The sequence below is a fragment of the Dermacentor albipictus genome, chromosome 5, assembly GCF_038994185.2.
Source record: "Dermacentor albipictus isolate Rhodes 1998 colony chromosome 5, USDA_Dalb.pri_finalv2, whole genome shotgun sequence".
Classification (NCBI taxonomy): domain Eukaryota; kingdom Metazoa; phylum Arthropoda; class Arachnida; order Ixodida; family Ixodidae; genus Dermacentor; species Dermacentor albipictus.
The window spans coordinates 137399635-137421565 of record NC_091825.1 but is presented as its reverse complement, the minus strand read 5'-3'; the positions used below and the strand labels follow the sequence as shown (position 1 = coordinate 137421565).

Below are 21931 nucleotides of genomic sequence, written 5' to 3'. Positions count from 1 at the left end.
AGGCAAAAACAGACAACAAATAACGCTAGTAAAAAGGCAGGGAAAGGTTTTTGTTCAACTGTCATCACACGTCGTAAAAATGTAGTTTTCAGCAGTTTTCTATAGCTCACTGCTTTACAAGGAAATCAAGAGTCCAAGAGAATTACTTTCCACCCAAGCCATATTTTGATAAATGAGTGGTGGTTCGTGAAATATAGATTTAAAATTTAAATTGAGGTTTACCATGCCGAAACTACACGGTGGGTTATAAGGGACACATTAACGGAGGGCCACAGGTTCATTTTGGCTGACTAAGCTTCTTTAGCAAGCAGCCAAAGCACAGCGCACAAGCATCTTTGCATTCTGCTCCCATCGAAATACGGCAGTGAAATCGAACCTATGGCCATGTGCTCAGCAGCAGAATGAGATAGCCACGGAGCCATTGTCTATGATCCGTTTGTATCTTTCTCGGCACATTTTTTATGAATGTAAGTGGCCTTATACAATGCCCTGAAAAATATGACACCAGCGAAACACGTTTAACTCTGTTCGAACTACGAGAAATTATGAATAGCTCGAGCTTGATTTATCATGACCCGACTGTATGCAGCAATTGCGGGTGAAAAATTAACCACTGCTGCCACTCACCTTTACAGAGTAGGCGAGGGAGAGAGTGACAGCCAATGGAAGACCTTCAGGGACGGCCACCACCAGAACAGTGACACCAATGATGAAGCAGTTGACGATGTGCTGCGTGTCACTGCTTCTCCAGGGGCGACCCTCCGCCACAAACACCTCAATCAGGTGCCGCACCACCAGAATAAGGACCGTCAACACTGCTATCGTTGACCCTGCGGGGCACAAGAAGTTGCGGAATAGTGAGAAACCATAGTGGAGACAGATCACACTTTGAAGAGCTCACCTGCAATACCACAGCCAATTAAAAATTTGAAAAACAGTGACATTTTTTTTTAAGCTGCTGCAGCAGCCCTACCGCAATCTTCTCCCATGTAAAAGGATACAGTAAGCAAGCGTGAGGGTGGGTGAACACTTGAAAGTAGACGTATGTGAATATAGAATAATAGATTTCGAATCTAATATTGAATATCAGAAAGCATTTCACAAAATTTAATGCTAACAAATTTCGGGCAAGAAAATTCAGTGCTGTACATGCTCGGGAGACTTATAACACTGCATAAAAAGAATGTTATGCAGTGCTACAAGTAACTTAGGTACATAGTATGGTCTACTCTTATTAAAGGGAACACCAAATTAGTATTCCAGCACTGGTTAGAGCTCAGTTCTGATACATGAAGGTCTGGGAAGTAATTTCTTTATCAATAGAATTTCTGTTGAATAGAACTGAGTGCTTTTCTTCCTCTGAAACTAGTGAATTAGTGAAGTTCTGTTGCACTGAAAACAATGAGCTTCACAGATAGCGGACTTGTGTTTTGCAGCAATCTTTCGTTTATTGCACGGAAAGTTTTGCTTTCCAGTTTTTCTCAAAAACACAGAAGGGCTACCTCAACTTTACAGCAGGTGGGTTATCATAAGGCCACCTGCGCGTCAGATGAAAGTCACTCGATCATCCCTCCACAAGTAGTCAGCACCAACAGCAAAGAGCAGGTGTCGTCCGCACCATTTCATTGTTAAGTTTAGAGTGATTTGCACATGTCAAAGATTATGAATTTGGAGGGTAACAGCAAGTTCGTGTGACGCTCCCTCAGGGAGTACAAGCAGGCTGCCATTGTATCCTTGTTGCTCCTGCTGCAGCTGCATGCCCACCTTGCAAATGCTAGCTAAGCCAAACCCCACAGACACATGGTGTCGTTTTGGCAATAGAAAAACAATTGGCAGTTTAAAGGCAAAGCATTTAAAGCAAATAGCAAGGTTTAGTGATTTGCTTGAGCCCCTTTCACAGGGCTCTCAAGTGCAACATGTGGAGGCTACATGGCGCAACATGAAGGCGAGACATAGCAATATGTAGGGTGACATGACGCGACACGGCATGCGAGACAACTACTGCTGCGTAGCAGTAACAGTATCCCGGCAGATACCGGATGTGTCACAATACTGTTGCAATGAGAAACGCTGGCAGCAGCCTTACTGGTGTCGCAACTCGATGGCACATGAGACGAGACCAATGGAAGATGGTCAGCATCTGACAACACCCACTGAAAGGATCAGATCGACTTAGCATGATGTTTACTGTCCATTCTGCTCAGACCAGTGTTTGTACCATGGTATGGTATGCAGCTGCTCAGCAGGAATGCCAATATATGTATGCACAATGCTCATGACAGTAGTTGAAGTCAGAAAGCTACATTGGCTCTCGCAAAGTGAAGTGAGTGGAGTGTAATGGTGCATCCACCTGGCTTAGTCACTTTTGCAGCCAAATGCACTGCGTGTCTCTGGAAATCTTCTAGCTCTTTATGTGTGGGCCTTGCATGCGTGTTGATACTGTGACAGCATAATGGCAGCAAAGGCCCGAACATGCTTTTAGTGTTAATAAATTGTTATCACTAAAACATTAACAATAATTAAATAAGGCAGGTAGGTTGCTGCGAAAGCAGCCGTGAAGGTAAAGCAGCAGAATTTTACACTGACTGAATTTTAACATACTCATGCTCCATCCCATTTCATTACACTCCACATTAGCCTGTAGAGCTCATTAATCTATCTACAATAACATATCCCAAATGTGCATTGGCTAGATTGATTTTTACATGGCAAAACTGTGCCTAGGCTGCAAGAAATAGAAATGCATAAACGGAAGGCCTCAGTCACCTAGGGGTCATTGAAATTCACAGAACTCTCAGACCGTTGCTTTTTGTGTATAGCACACCAACCACAGTAATGCGATGAAGTTCAAGAAGTAAGCCTGCTCTGCTTGGCTTAACAGAACAATTCTGTTGCTGGCAAGACACCTCGGTGTGCCCCCTGTGGCCACTGCATATTGGTGAGAGCAAGAGTAATATCCAGGGAACCTTACCAACATATCCTATCTGGATGGCCAGCTTGGTGAGCTTGGCCTGCAGCACAGACTTCTCTTTGCGGGGGTTGCTGTCTTCGGCTGGAGAGCTGGCGGCGACAATGGAATCCGCGCGGGCAGGTTCCACGTGAGTGTTGGCAGTGATGTTGCCCAAGTGCGAGTTCCCAGACATGGCCACTTCTTCATCCACTGCAGCACCACGCGTCATTCAGAAATATGGGACGTTAGTGGCAGGGAACATCTTGACATGCAATAGCAGCCTCTTATTACCAAACGCCACCGGCACAACCTATGAAGAGTGAGAATGCTAGACAAGTTGGAAAGTAGATGGCTTTCTTACATATCCCAACTAACTGCACAACATCTTTGCAGTAGTAAAAGGAAGCTCAATGATGGTGCTAGGGATATAACAAAGGTTTGTCAAGCTAACAACTCTCTCCTATGCTACAAAATAGCAACTCTTAAGTACATGACATGCCCCAACTATCCTGAATATATATTGGCAAATGCCAGATGTAAACACACAAAATTTAAAGTGCCTGTTACACTTAGAATAATGCATAACACGTATTGTGGCACTGATAGCAGCTCAGGTGAGACACAGCCATCCAAAGTTATTTACCCTTTTGATAGAAATCTTCTTATAACACTACACCAGCCATATTACTCCCAGAAAGCAAAAAGCGGCTGAAATGTGGAAGGTCACCTCACTTGGATGCAAATTATGTGTTCCGAGTGTGGTTTTCACAGCATATACTAATGCAATCACAAACTCGTCAGTAAAGCAGGTGCTATCTAGGCCTAACTACTGACCTTGCTGAACAAACCGCACTATTTCCTGCAACACGGCAGTTTCAACAATGTGTTTAAAGCGACAACAAAATAAATGGCAAATCTGCACTAACATATCTCATTGGCCTTTTTCTTTTGATTTTGTCGCATGAGACAGGCAACCTAAACCTAAAAGTGTGTCCTGGTGAAATCAACGTAATCGCCAAGACCTTGTTGCTTCAAAATTTCGAAGTAAATGTGAGCAAATAGGATGCAACACTCAAGACACCAATAAGAGCATTATGGCATATTTAATTAACTTATCAGCTTAAACATCCCGTACCAACGAAAAGGTTATGAAAAATGCCATAGTGGATGTTTCTCGATTAATTTTGCCAACGTGATTCTTTGACTCGCACCCAAGCTTGGTACAAGGGGGTTTTTGCATTCCTCTACTATCTAAACATGGTCACAGTGTCTGAGAATCAAATCTGGCATCCTATTTAACAACAAAATGCTATAGCCATTAAGTGGCTGCAGTGAGTGAACACAGTGAGTGAATCAGTCATCTTTAAATCAACACAACAAAAGCTTGATTTCAAATCTAACAGCTTGTGACCAATCCGAAGCAATTACCAGTTATCTTATTAGTGCAAAAGTCATTCATTAATTAAAAACAAAACACAGAACTCACCAGAACACGTTAAAACAAGCACACATAAATACAACCTCAAAACAAAAACACAAACCCGCATGGTGCAGAATACCACGGCAATGTGTAAGACAACAAACGCATGCACCACAAGCATAAAAACCCAACACACACCAGGCTTTTAAAGTGGTAGTACAATCCGCATTTTATTCTGCTACATTATAGTTCTACATGTTGTGCTGCCAGCAAAAAAAAGAAGAAAGAAAAAACTGCTCAGTGGCAAACATAAGTGAGCTGCTCAGTGCAGGCCTTCAAACACATTGTTAACGCAGGCATTAAACAAGGAGAAATGAGGCTACCAGTTATATAAGAAAAGAAATTTCTTTAATAACCGACGAGGTCTGATAATATAGCCGGTATGTATAACTATCAGCTAAACCACCCAGATCATCTGCACTCAAATTTCACACACAAGTCAGGGTCATGGTGGGCTTTTTAAGTTGATGTGCTTGAATGCAATACTTGCCCGTTTCATTCATAACAGATCAGAAAAATATGTCGAAAATTTATGTCTGGGATTTCACATTCCTATGTCACCAGGAATTTCACATTCCAATGTTGCAGCTAATGTTGCAGCCACGAATCAAGAAGAAGGAAGCATTTTTGCAGCAATGCACAACTTAAGATGCAATTTTCTCCGTCGAAGTGACAGTAGCACTGTCTATTCTACAAGAATGAATTGCCTGTAACAAATACCATGAAATGTGGCGGGGTTTCATTATTCACTTAAGAGACAGCAACACTGTTCCTTCCTCAGAAGGGGGGGAAAAATACTCTACATTATTTGGCCTGCATCACCACAGATAAAATGCAAGTTCAGTTTTATTCAGAGTGAAAATGGCAAGTACTACATGCAGCATACTATTAAATGAAACAAATTTGGCTTCTATATTAAATTTGAACAGAAACGAAAAAATAGTTCAGCTTGCCATGCTCTCTTATCAACGGAACACTCTGTACACTAGACTGCGCACTTGGGTGCCAGTTAGAAGACGTGCCCACGATTTCCTTTTGATCCCGAAATTCCAAGGCTTGTGGTCTCCCAGAATACACCAGCGTAGTTACGCCAGTATCCTCATTCTCCATGATGCCACCGTTAAAAGGCTCTTTCAGCAGGCGCATGCAATGTTTTCACTTCAAATAGCTACACCCGACGACTAAGCATTCCAGTGGTTTGCAGTCAATTTCGCGCACACAGCGTGCGTTTCACCAAAGCATTAAGTGCATCACTAGCCACAGGCAATCACAAAGCTTTTAGTTACATCGAAAAAAAAGAAAGCAAATGAAAAATAAATTGTGAGGTACGGAAGGCACCAAAAAGTGCCAGGTACAAGCAAGCATCAGAGGAAGCAGCCGACACCCAAGCAACAGAACAAGGGTGACAAGGAGCCGTACTCTTTTTTTTTTGTTTAATTGGTTGGGATATGCAAGCAAACAAAAGACAACCAAACAAAAGGAGGAAAAAAAAAATTGAGGGCACACACTGTGGTCGTTCTCGGTGAGGCATACACTACCATTTGGGTCAGGCTGGGTGAGGGGCGACAACTCCTTTTCGCCAGCTTCGACGTAGCATGCTGGGGGGATGATGCGCGCACAACAGGGGTGGAGGCAGCAGCAACAAAGCAGGGAAAGTAGATGAGGAAGGGAGTAAAAAAGTAGGCCAGGAAAAAGGAGCAAAAAGGAGGAAGGGGATGATCAACCCCACAAAGGAAGAAAAAAAAAGAACACAATGTCAAACCAATGATCAAAAACCAAATCTGATTTAAGACAAACTCAGTACTCCCTTTGAGAGCGAAAGAAAAAAGAAAAAGAAAAATAAGATGAAGAACCAAGGGTAGATGCAATTTATACCCTCTCAGTGTCACCATTTTTATATAACGCCAGCAAAGGGCAAGGTGCATGTCATGCTTTTAAAAAGCAGCATTCACAGTCCATTGTTACCAACAGTAGTAGTGTATAAAATGGGGGACAAAAGAAAAGAAACAAAAATATTTTCTAATGCACAAGTGATTTCCTTTTGGGATCCTAGGTGTGTAAGCTGCTACACCCTAAATTTGCTACAACAGTTAAAATGCAAAATGGTGAGCAAGGATTAGCCTGTATAACTAGCAAGTGAAATTGCCCTAAGGTTAACTAAGCAGGAAAAGCAAAAACCTCAACAACAAAGCAGAGAAGAAGTGTTAGTATAAAAGGATATGCTCAGTCACGTCAGCTCATAGAAACCAAAGAGTTGCATCAAAATTACGTTACTGTAAAGCTGATAAGGATACAGGAAGGTTGCATCAACTCCAACATAGAAAATTACCAAAATGTGCCAAAGGGAACATTCAAGAGAAATAGTACGAGTCGAGACTGGCCAGGTTACACTGAAAATTCTCTCTGCATTTCTGTGGCAGAGAAACATTCCTTATTAGCACAGAAAATGAAGACAAAGCCTTCCACTTGAATTTCGCTGTCAAATTGCAGCACTAGTCACATTTCCATGATGTTGGTTTCACTGTCATATTTGCACACATTTGGGCCACTTCTGGTCATGAAGAACTGGCAAAGTTTCTCAGCTGACACGTGACATCTTTCTTTCTATTTCTTTTACTTTTAAATTAAATACAATCCCTTTCTTTATTACTGAACAATTAGCTAGTTTAGACCATATAGTGCAGAAGTGCACATTGTCACGGGGATCTGGTATGAAAATTTTATTGTGGAGTCACCAGCAGTCCTTCTTTTAATGTGAAAGCATTATATGAACCTCACGCAATAATCTGGCACTGTGGTCGGCGGCGTGGCCGAATGATGGCACCAAAAATGACCAACGGCAAAAGGTAAAACAATAAAAAAATACTCGCACTGATGTCAAATTTTTTAGGGACGTTCCTGTAAACAAAGTAAATTAATGCCTTTGAAGATAATATTAGGTGAATTTCAGTCTAGGAGGAAATTGAAAACAGGCCTCTGAGGTACGTGATGAGCACGCTTCTCCGATGCCACGGCAGCTCCGCAGTTCTGGTTTACTAAATGTGAGCTTATAGTCTGTGCGCCCATTGTGCACGTCACATCACAGCCATCTAGCTGTCTAAACATGCTGCCTAGTGCATGTGCCATTGGGCACGTGACGGTCAGCCAATGAATAGGAGGTGCCGCCACTTCATGAGTGTATAAAACGAGTGTACAAAACAAAAAGCATTATTAATGTCCAGTTGAAATCAACTGAGCAGTCCTTCCAGTGACGAATTCCTCGTGGGCAAGCGGGCACGTTGAGACACTTTGAGCGCTTTCATTTGGCTTTAATGAGGTGCAGTTAAAATGAAGGCGAGAGCTTGCACGGACAAGGAACACGCAGAAAGAAAACACTTAATCAAAGCTACTATTATAATGCTTCCGCATTCCCACACGTAAGCACTCTTAAGTGTTTCTGCCGAATTTTTTAGCATTCTATTTGGTGCACAAAGCCTAACTGAACTGACTAAGCAATCTTAAATTCTAAACGTCAAACATACTGGTCTATCTTAGCATACTATTTCTCTTGCATTCCTTCGAGGCAAGGTTGTAAGCAGAGTTTGTGTTAGTAGCGATGCAAAGAACAAGCAATTTTAGTAACACAAAGCAAGCAATAAACAATATAAATTAATATTTTCTCTTTCATGCACGCGTGCAGTCAGAGGCAGTAAGCATCGCAAGAAATTAATTTTACAAGATCTGATACTCTCTGCACAGCAATGTAACAAAACCAAACTTTTGTTATGTAGTTAAACAACAATCTTTGACGCACATCTATGAGTGAAAGATGTTGCATGCTTCAAGGTATCAAAATAAGAGAACAAATTACCTTCCTGGCTTCAACGCATGCTCGAAAGCCACTTCATCACAGGGCTGCAGCGTTCAACATGCTCATCCCCATACTTTGCCACTTTAAACACAATTTTGTAAATCACAAGCAAAAAAAGTTTTTAAATAAGAAGCTACACGGCAGTACAACTAAGCCTGAGAAACTTCTCTCAATACATTACAAATACGCATCTTGGTTCAAACTTTGTTCTCAATCAAGGCTTCCACTGTGTACCATTTGGTGCTGGTGTGTATTTTATGCGCTCTTCCATGGTTAGAGATTAAAGCAGGTGCCCTGCGGGATACACTTCAGACACAATAACAGTGCAATTACTGCATAGTGTAAAATGGATTCTCTGACATCTGATGGCACAAAGCTAACAATGGATACACACCTCCCATAGTTTCCATGTAATTATCTTTAAAGTCCATATCATCCTCATCGCCAACCACATTGCCTTTCTTACTAAATTATATTAAGGTCCTGTCCTAGCATTCTTATCCTGATGAATGGATGCTCTTCCTTTAGCTAAAGCTACCTCATTCAACCCTGCCACCAATTTTACAAATAGGTTAATTGTTACGTCACAGCTCCTTTTTGCAGTACAAACACTTCTCCATTCTTCTTTAGGCAGTGCTTGCTTTGCCAGCACTATGCAGCAGCGCTTGTCAAGAAAAGCACAACTTTAAGCATCACAAAAGGACATGGTTATTTTGTTAATACTAGCATGCTCTACTTTGATGCCATAAATGATGTCTTGTGTCATGCTAATGTGAAATATGACAATACCCAAGATCAAATTTCAAATTATGATATCCTGAAAAAGAAATATTAGGGTACCAAACGTTCCAATATCATTATAATTTTTGCAGGCTGATGCAACAGTTGCCAAGGCAGCCTTTCTCTAAGCATGTCACATCCTAATTGCCTCAGTTAACTGCCACAAATACTCATTGCTTGTGTCCCTGAACCAAACTGCTGAGAAGGTGGTGCGTCAAAGAACAAGCAACCAACTTTCACGTTCTCTCTTCAGCCTATCTGCTTTACAAAAATAAAGTAGGCCCACAGCAACACCACTGAAAAAGCTAAGCCTAAGCTAGGTATAGGTGGAAGTAAGACAGCGTCATCACCTGGTTCCCCTTTCTTCTTTCTATGACCCTTCTTAGCGTCTGTCAGGTAGCACACAACAAAAGAAATAGTAGGGATAGAAGCAGATCACAAAAGAAGGAGTAAACGAGGTGGGACAAGGGATGTGGGAGGAGAAAAAGAGAGAAAACATGGAATTATTATGGACAGTCAACACACACGCATGACGGCAGGTCAAGGAACCGCTTTTATATGTGGCCACAATACTGCCCAATGGCAGTCTTGCAGCCGGGACAAGAAACAAAACAGAAGACAGGGAATGAAGAGAACAGAAAAGGCAAGAAAAAACTACCACGGAATCTAATAAAAGACGAAGACAACCAATGACTCTGGTGAGCTAGAACACAGGACAAGAAGGCTGTGAAAGCATACCAGATGTATGCCTGCACGATTTTTCCAACTCTCTCCTCAAGTTGGCAAACAAGTAAAATTCTTGACATTCTGCATTTTTCATATTTTGCTTATCTTCAATTTTTGAGAGAAATAACACAGAAAGAAAAGTAACAAAGGAAATAATCATTCGTGCAGTAATTTTTGTATTGCCAGTTGTAGGGTTAATTAGCAAATCTCTGCCTACCCAATTACATGTTTAAGTTAGCACACAAGGACAACAGAACATGAACTAAACAGATGGGTGCTAGTGATAATGTGAATAGGAACAAATGGGGATACATGTCAGAAGCTACAAGGCAAGCGCGCTCTTGGAATCAAACTGGCTACAGGAAAAATTATGCACACATATAATAAGACATACAGAACACGCTTAACTGTACTGCAATTCAGCATGCAATTAATGATTAAACGACCACACAGAGGATACAAACAGACACGGTTCACTTTGTCGAGCACAGTTCAACAACAGATAGATTAGTTGTTTGTTTTTATGCTAGCATATAACAACTGACATATTAACGTAATGTTGCTTGCAATTTATCTGGTGTGCAGTAATATGCATACATGCACACAAATCATAACACAAGATGAATAACTTGAGCTTTATTGTGTCTGCGGCAGATTCACGCAGCAAATTGTGAAATTGCGGGCATAAATTTGAGCTAAGTCAGAGATAACGTAATGGTGCTCACATACACACACAGTTTCTAGATGTCTTATAAAGCCAACAGCACATGCTGCAGGTATGACTACTTCGGCACACCAGTCTTTCACCCTTCACACCCTTCTCCCAGACCTGACAGGCCTAACATGTTGGTGCTACAAACCAGCAGGTAAAAAGGGCTGCAAGTTGGGCAAATCGGAATAGATTCATTATAAACGATGCTTGTGTCTACATTCTGTTGCGCTGTGTTCATAAACTATGCTTGTGTTTATAGTCTTTTGCACGTTGTTTATAATGAAAGTGAAAAAAAGATAACAGGCCAACAACGCACCTTTCTTCTTCTTCTTTTTCTTCTGCTCTTTGCTCTCTGTGTGGGCAGCTCCCAGCAAAGTGAGGATAATGCCTGCCTGAGAGTTGACGCCGACCGCAGACACCAAAACTTTACCGCTCCCTTCCATGACGTGTGTGCCTGCCAGTGTTGAAATGAGTGGGCATCAGTGGCTAGTCAATGATGGCAACAGTTGTGACAGCAATGTTTGAGCATACAACAGGAATACCGATGGCTTGATCAGCCACCAAAATGGCACTGAGCAATATAAAACTTAGATGTAAGCAATCTCTCTCGTGGTGGGAGCCATCGTTTGTGCATTCTACTCCTGTTGGGAACCAATAGATTTTTCTCGTGGATGCAGATAATCTCCAAACATGCTTAACATTATATAAAGCTTTCGACTTCAAGTAATGAGATCTTTAAAAACCCAATACTGCCTCAGGAGCCCTGAAACGGGCAGACAAAAAACGGGAAGATCACTAGTATAGAGACTGAGATCTCGGTCATTAAAACTCAAGACAAAGGGGCCACAAGAAGAAAGAGATAAACTGATTAACAGAGAGTAAAGCAAGGCTGAACCAGGAGCTAACATTGCGACAAGTGAAGCTGTCTTCACGAAATGATAAAAAACCGGACCTCTTGTTGAAAGGTTGGCTCTGGGTGGAGGCTTCCTTGGTTTGCTCTCTGCCACTCATGGTAGATAGATGAAAGCGCTTGCATGTGCACAGGCTTCCTATTTTCCGATTCTAACCAAAGAGCATTTACAAAAACCTATTCTTAAAGATCTGTCAAGCCAGAAACAAAGATACTAGTTTCAAAACACTCTTTCTTGTCTTTGAGTACTGACCCTCAACGAAGTTAAGGCGAACGAAGTGTGAACCTCAACATGGAAAAATGAAACATTGTCTTATCAGTCCCACCAGCCGAAAGAATGGTGGTAACATGGATAAATGAAGTTTAAGGAATAGGTACAAGACCAAACATTTATGCAAGCAGAGAAAGCATTTTAAGGGCCCCCTCTCCACTCCCATCTGCTAAAATAGGACACCCACCACTACAAAATATTGTTGCACGAAGCTTGACACAACAGCTGGTAAAATTTAAACAAGGCAGAAGCAATCCCTAAACAGGCCAAAACAAAAACTGGCTTACCCGAGAACAACATGGGGTCTGTGTGTTCTCCCTTTTTGACGTGATCCGATTCACCCGTTAGTGTACTCTCATCTATTTTTAAGTCATTGCTCTGGATAATGATTCCATCCGCAGGCAGAAGATCGCCTGCATGATGAGTGGTGAACACAAGAGAAAAAAACACAGCCACTGGTTAAAAAAGGTCAAAAAAGAAAGAAAGCTTATCAGCAGAGATTAGCTTTACGAGAGGCATCTGACGAGTCAAACTACATTCGGTTTACTTTGCATACAAACTCTCACACAAAATTTCTCACCAGTTCCAATCTAGCGACATTTCTGCCCTTATTACATGCATAATTGTCAACCTTTATAAGCCTATCATAACATGCCTGATTTTAAAAGCTTGTTTGCTGTTGTTGCAATGACACCAATAATTTTACACAATTTAGGGTGAAGCCGGTCTCACAGGAATAAAAAACACTGTCCCCAAACATTTTTTCAGAGCCAAAATTTAACTTGCTTGAGTATTCGGACCTATCTACAGCCTCGCCACTTCTTCCATACAAACAATACATAACAGCAACCAGAACTATTGCCCCCGTAACGTTGGCATTTCATAAAAACCTGCATGAATATTTCCATTTTTTGTGGTGCAGATGAAGCTACGATTATCAAGCAGAGTACCATTTCACAGAGTCCCAACAGAACAAGGCTTGCCATTTTTTAGGGACGTGCAAATATTTGAAACTTACGAATAATGTATCAAATAGTGTCCTCTTTGATTTGGTCTTCCAATCAAATAACTATTAGTTAATGAGAATATTTTTCACTAGATTTCAAATATCTCAATATGTCAACTTCGCCTAATTAAACATAAAATTAAAGCAAATTCAAATACGGTAAGCTTTCACCCCCGTGGGCATAGTATAGATATAAAACATAAGAACTTGCGTAGTGGAGCACACTACGTCGCTTAGGTGGCCATGCTTTACAGGCTATACAGTGGTCATTCGCACACTCCGAAAAGTCCTGTGCATACGAAGAAATCGTTTGCTCCTACTGCTCCACTTGTGCTTTTAATAAGCAATGCTTCATAACACACTATGTAATGACGGAAACTCGATAACTTCAATGTTGAGATGAGAACATTGTTTTATATTAATTATGGTAAGAGTTGTTCATCATTCAAAGGAAAACTATTTGAAAACTATGTGAAAACTATTTGATATCCAATTAGATTCTGGCCCTATTTGATTCGTATTGCAAGTGGTCTCAACAATAACTATTTACACAATTTTTTTAATAAACAAGCAACACCCCTTTAACAGCATTCTTAGTATCTTTGTCAAAATTTTAGTATCTTTAACAATGACTGCAGTAGTTTCAAAATATTAAGGTCAGCAGGTCAATATAATTGGCACGTTATGCATGGGCAGTTTTCAAACTTACTCGATTTTTGTTGAGAAAAAGAATAGCTGCATGCCTGTTAAGCAATAAAGTGCTCAAAAACGGTCAAAAATTTATAAAATCGCACAAATATTTTAAAATATAAATTGCACAAATATATATATTGCACAAATACTCTCTATGTAGACATCCTCTGGAGGCTATTTCGTGTTTAAAAAAATTCTCTGGTTTTATGTGCCAACATTATGACCTGATTATGAGACACGCCATAGCGAAGGATTCCGGATCGATTTTGATCGCCTGGAGTCCTTTAATCTGTGCCTGAATTCAAGTACAGGAGCCTTTTTGCATTACGCCCCCATACTAAATTTATGCGACTGTAGAAAAGCATAACATGCACAGAGCACAAACAAGTTTTCTTCTGCCACTGGAACAACGTAGCAAAGAGCACATGCGACGAGAAAGACTGTCCCCATGTGATGCCCCTTTTACCCACACAATTTCTTTACACTCACAAACAAAGAACAAAATCATGTGGCCCTTTCACAAGTGATGCCACAAAAGCCACTCAACAACGATGATGTTCTACGTTGCTCATGTCAATGTTCATTGTCAAAGGGGCGCCTTGACTCCACAGCACTGCTAGCATACGGTAAATGGTTTAATGAATACCAGTAATTGTAACAGTGTTCAGTTCTATTTTTCGCATGTCGGCATCATCGTGCAGTCTTCAACCATGTTGCACCATTTTGCAGTTCATATTGAACACGGCTGTACATCTGAAGCATCATGCAGAGCACACAAAGCAATGCTTAAATATAGAAAAATACTAAATAAAACTCTTGCAAGTAACTAGAGAAACATCACTGAAAAGGTAGGAATACTAAATCTTGCAATGCATCTTTTTCTTGGCATGGTCTTCTGCATTGTTATACACAGAAGAAGAAAAGAGAACACTATTCTACGATTCAAATGTACTGATGCACAACCAAGCTTTAAGAGGAAGCTTTAGCTCGGGTGCTCCCATCTAAATACATGTAAAAGGAGAATTTGTTTTTCTCGGCAACCACAGCACCGAATTTGATGAAGTTTGTTGCATTTAAAAGAAAAACTTAAAATCTAGTGACTGTTGGTTTCTAATTTTCGAGTTAGGTCATAAATTTTTTATTAAATATTGGCAAAAATCAAACATTTTCAAAGAACGAAACTATCAAGTTTACAACTAACTCAACAACGAAAGATGGTAATACAATTCTGTGAACTGCATCTAATAGTACATTTAAAGCAGACAAAATTGATATGTTACGCATGAATAGCAAAAAATTTAGTAATATGGAAAGACAGCTTTTGCAAAACCCTTGTAAGCAACGTAACAAATTCACGTAAGATGTAAAATCATATATGGAATCTGTCCTCTTTGAATGATGTAATGGATGCCGTTTACAGAACCACGATATCTGTTCTTGATACAGAGCTATGAATTTGTAAACTTTGTGCTTTTATATTTTTTCAAACTGTCGAATATTTGAAAATCTTTTTAACAAAATTCGAGCCCTAAATCGAAATTCTGCTTCAACCAGTCACTAGAATTTGACTTTCTCTCTCAAAAGCAACACATTTTATTAAAATCGGTCCAGTGGTTATCTCAGAAAAACGTTTTTGCGTTTTACATGTATTTGAATAGGCTGCGTGGGAGTTTGGGCCGAGCTAAAGCTTCCTCTTAAAGAAATACTTTCCACTGGAATACACAGTTCATAAATGTGACCCCGTGTATGATGCGCACATTAAGTACGGCAGTGGTGTGCTAATTGCCGTCCAGAACAATCTTAAGAGTTATAAGGCATGCGGACCTTGAGATTGTACCAGAGACTGTGCGAGTTGAAATTCCTGTTAAAAGCGGCAAGAATTTGTTCCTCTGCGCAGCCTACCTCCCTCTTAACATGAGTAACGTGCAGTTTTCCGAGCATATGAATAACTTTGTTGAAGTTACTGATGTTGAAAAATATAATGTGCTAGTAGCTGGCGATTTCAATGTTCTGTCTATCATTCGGGATTTTTCTCGCACAACATCCATGCCTTTATCATCCCCCCCCCCCCCCTCGTTGTGATGCGCTGTTCTTCTTTATCGAATTTCTTGGATTAATGCAGTTTAACACGGTTCCAAATTCCACTGGCAATGTTTTAGATCTGATTCTGGCTAATTTCTGCATTGCTGATTTTTCTGTTGCTGTTGGCGGTTTGGTTCCTGTTGACCTTTGGCATGCTCCACTTGAATTTTCGCAATTCCTCTAGAGGCGATTCATGTGTTGAGCGAGCCTGTTCGCTCGTTTGTTTTTCCAAACGGTGACTATCTCGGTCTTTACCACTACTTGAATGATGCCGACTGGTCTGAATTGTACTGTGCCACAGATATCAACAAAGCAGTTAGCATCCTTACTGATAATGTAAAATGTGCTTTGGAAGCCTTCATCCCCTGCAAAGAGTTTCGTCTTGCTCGCCATCCTACGTGGTTTTCTAAGGAATTGCGCAGTCTACTCCATAAAAAGCTAAGATGCCATAGGAAGTTCAAGAAAACAGAATCATCAGAGTGGTACAAAAATTTAGTGTCTTGCGAAGCCAGGTGAAATGCGTAATGTGCAGAGACAGTGATGCATAGGTAAGTCTGTCAAAAAGCGCGTAAGAAGCAATCCAAAACGTTTCTGGTCCTATGTAAAAGATTACAGTTGTGAGCGGGCCGAGATTAATGTCATAAATCATCCATCTCATAGCATTCTTAGAAACTGCAACAATATCGCCAATGCATTTGCTGAATATTTTTCCTCAGTTTTTCTAAATACAGCGCATGCTCCTAGGTCTGGTGACTGTCAGGATAGCTTCAGTGACCATTTCAACATTTCAAGTTTTACAGAACATGATATCGCGGTGGCCATAAGTAAGTTGAAACCAAAGCATTCTCTTGCTTACGACCGCATACCAAGTTTTGTTATCCAAGGCTATTCTTCTATTTTTGTTCCTTTTCTTACGCACATCTTTAATCTTGCTAGTTGTGCCAGTTCATAAAAGTGGCAGCACGAGCGACATCAAAAATTATCACCCCGTGTCACTCTTGTCTCTGTTTGCAAAAGTGTTTGAAATAGCTATGTTTACACATCTGTCATTTTTCTTTAGGCATAAGATTAGTGCATACAAACATGGCTTTGTTCATGGTGGGTCTGTGGAAACAAACCTTGTTTCTTTTCTTGATGCTACAGGACCTGCTGTCGCTAATCGAAGACAGACACCGTATACCTCGACTTGTCAAAAGCATCTGATGTTGTTTCTCATGATATTTTTACCCACAAATTGTTGAGTTACAGCGTTAGTACTAGGCTATGCACGCTTATTAAAGACTGCCTGTCAATTCGGTTAAATTATGCTCAAGTTGGTTTAAGTACATTTTACCTTATGAATCAACTTCTGGTGTTCTGCAAGGGTCATCTTAGGCCCATTATTTTTTCATATCATTGAATATCCTTGAAGAATGTTTGTGTTATTCGCGTCCCCTTTTATATGCTGACGATATTAAACTTTACCGTGAAATAGAATCAGAGCAGGATTGTGAATTCTTACAGGAAGATGTCAATCCTGTTGCGGAGTGGTATGCTTCCAACTTTTTTCACATTAACTCAACTAAGACACTTGCTGTTTCCTTTAATCACAAAATGTGCCCTTTACTATACGAATAGTCACTTGACAACATTCCTTTGAAAAGAGCAAGTTGTACGCGTGACTTAGGAATATTGGCTGACTCCCGGCTAACTTTCGAAGAACATGTTTCAAGCATCGTTAATGTATCCTACAGGAAGTTAAACCTCATATCAAGGATGACTAAAAAGTTTACGAATGTGAACTGCATTATTCTCTTGTATTCTTCTTTTCTCCACTTGAAGTTTGAGTTTAGTTCTGTTGTACGGAATTATGTTAATTTGACTAATGTTGCAAAAATTAAATGTGTTCAGCGACGTTTCATTCGTATCCTGTAGAATTTATTTTTCAGGTGCCGTGTAATTTATGCCTATGAGTGTGCACTGCGCGTATTCAATATTAGATCCCTAGAAATAAGGCAGACATACTATGATTACTTAATTTTGTATAAACTAATTGACAACCACTTCTGTCCGCAGTTACTATCAGCTGTAACGTTCTGCATGCCTCGCCCTAACCTGCGTAATCCCAGCATTTTCTACGTGAACTCCTCTTGCACCTCTAACGCTATAACACGTCTTGTAGCACAACAAAATAACATATGTGATGATCTTGATATATTCAGTTTTCCTATTTGCTCATTATGTGACTTCTGTCTCTGAATAATTCAATTTCTTGTTGCACTTTGTACCACTGTTCGAAATATCGTTTTTTTTTTGTTTTATGTTTTTTGTGTAACGCAAGTGCACCAATATTAACATGTAAAGCTGTTCTTGGGCACTTTAAGAAAATAAATAAGTAAGTAAATAATAAACAAACAAATAAAAATGAATAAACAAATGAACAAACAAACAAACAAATAAAAAGCTTGCACGTAGCTTAAATACTCTACTCAAAATACTGTATCTTAAGTACTTTCCAAAGTAACTTATCATTAAAAGAATTTGAAAACTCAGTATTTTTGTTGTAACTTAAATACTTTTCGAAGTAACTTGTACTCAGCATTTAAGATACGCCCTTCCCCACGGTCAGGTGTAGTACCGGCGCACAATGAGCCTGTCGCAGTGGATGCACCGTGCGCAGATGGCTGTTCCCGCCCAGTTCATCTGCCTCACAATACTTTGGGGTGGCAGGCTTACCGAGTAAAGAAAAAAAAGGAAGCATGGCTTTCAGTCTTGAAAAACCAAAAAATAAACGAACCGACTGTGCCTTTCTTGCAGCAGGTGGGCAGCAGGCGCACAGCATGCGTGGTTTGCTTCAGAATAAGAAGCGTGACATGTTCCTTTAACTTTCATTTACACTTTGGAACAAAGGTTATCTTGTTAGTATCTTTGAACTAACGATTTAGTACTTTATTGCAAATACATTTTTGTATTCAGTATTAAATGCCCCCCTCAATTTTTTTCGTGCTATTTAATAACTGATCTTAATTACACTTTCCAAGTATATTGTACAAGCCTGTGCACAACACAGCAGGAGTAAGGAGGCACAATGTGTTCATGTAAAACTGTGGCACTACTAGATTCATGCCTGAAGCCAGCAACTGCTTCTTACGTTGTTACAAGAGCATCTTGCATTCCACAAGATGACGTAACTAAAGTTCCCTTAGATCTCATGACATTGTTGTGCTTGCTTAATGTGAATGCAATACAGTGCAGACTGCTTGCAACAATAATGAAGTCGTGCAAATCAGTCGCTACGCCACATACTCTTATATCCAACCTTACTCTACAAATTTCAATATACAATACAGTGCACGGCATCCATAGCCATAATCAGTTATTGTAAGTGGCACTCTGACGAGTGCACTGCACTACACATTAACACTACAGTATGAGAAGCTTTTTTGAAACATGTGAGAGCTACAAATACTAGGACACCTCTTCCCTGCTGCTCAAAACAGACTCCAACCAGTAACACTTTCTTAGACAGTGCACAACAAATAATCAGGTTTACCACTTTCATGTTTCCTTACAACACTCATTCCTCACGATAATGTCACAATGAAATATGCTCTACGGCAACAATGAAATCCAAGGTTCACATTTGCCTCCATTATGCCTGCATTGTAAACAAATTTAGAGGCACAAAAGTTCTCTTCGTGAAATGGACGATCGTGCCCGGATAAGCTCTCCCGTGCTCCTGTGTTCCTGTGTTGCTGTACCAAAGCACTTGTTGGGGGCACTGGTTGCCTCTTGTGACTGGTTTCACGTCCTGGGACTGGAATGTGTGCCTTACGTAGTCTGATTTTTGTAAAATACTTTGGAATAGAACATTTTTTCCTACACTTTCAAGCAGCTTCTCAACATACAGTTTCTCCAGCAAATAGTCACAATGAAAAGGGTGGCCGCATGCTAGCTGAAAGCCTGCTAGCTGTTCCTGCATATAAATCGCATCTAAACCATATCTAAACTACATACAGCCCATGTTAATACGTATGTGATGCTAGCATGACCAAGCTGAGCAGTTGACAGCTTACCCCGTCTCGCAGAATTTTAACGAGCTATCAAACCTATGCCTCGTATGACTGTTTCTAAGACTACTCCACACTGCGCTGAACAAGAACATAAGAGATCACCTTCTAGAGCTGCTTGCATGAAAAAATGCCTTCTGTAACATACACAATACACATGCCAAGTGGCCAATCTAAACAACAGGTGAATCGCTAATTCTGGTCATAAGTGGTGTACTCTGCAATTCAGTGCCAGCAATTCTTTTGTAGCACTACGTCGCAATAGGCAGCAGAGATAAAAAAGGGCAGGCAGGTATTTGTTCTATGCACCCATGCACCAAACATTCAGTAAGGAAGGCTAGCTCATTTGTAACTTGTCCCACACAGCATATCACAATACGGATGTCACTGAGCACATCTTTACCGCAGTCACCAGAATGTTGTTAACTTGTGACATTTTCTACAATCACGCCAGCACAGTTGAACCTCATTACAATGAATCATCAGAAGAAGAAATATAATGGCTACAATAAATATTCATCAAGGCAGCTATTTCTGCACAAAATTCATAAGAACACTCATGTAACAGGTACTTAAGCAGAAACAACAGTTACAAACAGAAACAGGCTACTCCAAAACTGAAGGCCCCTTAGCCAATATGCAGAATCTGCAATTCACATCTTTGTACATGTCTGATTTAACGAACATGACAGATCTCAAGATAGAACCATAAATAAGGCATCAGCACGCAAACTTGTGTCCTCACTGCAGCCGCCCTCCACTCCTGGCCCTTATTCAAGCTCACAAAATGCACCCCTCATATCCAACAGTGATATTAGCAGGAGGTTGGCCATATTGGTTAGAGCAAGTTAAATGTGTGAGGAAGCCTGCTAACAGAATTTTGCAAATCACATATTACAAATATCATATCATTCATCTAAAGCTACATTAAAGGGGTCCTGAAACACCTTTCAAACATAGTAAGAAAATGTTGCCGATCTGTTAACGAGGCTCCTGAGAATGTGTGAGCCAAACATAATTGCACTGCATTCAGCAGGGAATTTACAATCTCGTATCAAAAGCAGTGAAAAATCGCTTGCTCTTTCTTCCAAAATGTTGTCATGTAGCACCATTCTAAGCATCTACACCCACACCAGCTATTGGCTGATTTTGTTATCGCGAGAACATTCTCAGTAATACAAATTGTTGCTCATTTGAGTTAAAAGAAACAAAAACCGTTTCATCTTTGCAGTGCTGGTCTAAACAAGACAATTGTGCATTGCTGCGTCTGCTGTGCGTGGCCTCCAGGATGAAAAGCGTAGCGTAGATAGCGCGCTACTGCCACGGGTGCCGCCACGAGCTGCCTCACGTTAAAGCATTGGGCAGCACAGAGCTTCCTATAATTATTAGAGGGAACTCTGGTGCCGCGATCGTTCAGCCAAAATGGGAATGATTGGTAGTACATGGATTTGTATGATCTTCGTGCTTGGGGCTTCAAACGTTCTTGTGGCTTCGTTTATTACACTCTGTATGTGCCTAATTTGGGCGAAATTTCAATGCAATTTATACTTCCTTTAATACAGAAGGTACTAGCACTCTGCAAGCCCACATAATTACTGCTAATTGCTGTGGTTCCGCTTGTCCATGCGCCCGTGGCATAGTGGTTTCGGCATCGGGCGTATGTACTAAAGGTCCTGTGTCCGAATCCTGCCGGCGGACAATTTTAATAATCTTTATTTAATTATTTATAATGCAGCACTTTCTTAAAAATGATCACTTTGCAAAGTCACGAAGCCATTTAATGCTACAAGGACAAAGTTTAGGCAAATCCATGTACTACCCATCAATCCAATGCAGGCTGAAGTGCCTGCCTGCAGCTCCCGTAGACACTAGCACCACAGTTCCCTCTAGTAATTGTATGAAATTCGATGCTGAGTGGGGCATTGCTTACTATGCAGTGAGGCATCACAATGCCTGCAGGACACTGCTCCCTTGGGCCCCCTTGCCGTCTCTCCTGTGTAACAATTTTTTACGTGCTATTTTAGTAGGAAATAAACCGGTGTGGCAGAAAGCATGGTGCTATCCAGGTGCTTCCTGGCTCTCCAAGAACAATTTTAATTTGAAGCTACCATATCCCAGCATTCCCATGCATACAAGAGCGCAGCAGTGCCAGATTTCCCTCCAAGTGATATAGTCAGAAACTCTATGAGCCAAATAGCAAAGCATTGCATTTTTTATTGGTAATCTAATGTTTCAGCATAGTGTAATCAGTCTTGAAAAATGTGCACTAGACTTCAACTGCTTGCACAAGATACATAGAGACACCAGCCCTAATTCTATTTGCCTGCTCCCCCATTACATACATCCAGAATAAAGTGTGAAAACGAAAAGCAAGGTCAGTGCTCCTGCCTGATTATTGCTTTTTTTTAGTCATAGCAGCAAC

At 40.6% G+C, this 21931-nt stretch overlaps 1 protein-coding gene across 17 annotated transcripts in view; it reads right to left on the bottom strand.

The window, feature by feature from the left end:
• PMCA (plasma membrane calcium-transporting ATPase 3) overlaps positions 1 to 21931 on the bottom strand; it is a 359676-nt gene that overhangs the window by 67902 nt on the left and 269843 nt on the right. For 14 of the 17 annotated variants that reach the window (XR_010566675.2, XM_065441193.1, XM_065441192.1 and 11 more), the window contains 6 exons: positions 11967 to 12092; positions 10815 to 10952; positions 9411 to 9449; positions 5969 to 6028; positions 2972 to 3160; positions 628 to 830 (listed from right to left, as the gene is read on the bottom strand). Coding sequence is in view for 16 of the 17 variants with exons in the window: in XM_065441193.1 (XP_065297265.1) it covers positions 628 to 830; positions 2972 to 3160; positions 5969 to 6028; positions 9411 to 9449; positions 10815 to 10952; positions 11967 to 12092 (755 nt within the window). In the remaining variant the exon portion in view is untranslated. The remainder of the gene's footprint in view (positions 1 to 627; positions 831 to 2971; positions 3161 to 5968; positions 6029 to 9410; positions 9450 to 10814; positions 10953 to 11966; positions 12093 to 21931) is intronic. The other 3 variants (XM_065441203.1, XM_065441202.1, XM_065441204.1) reach the window with 3 other exon arrangements.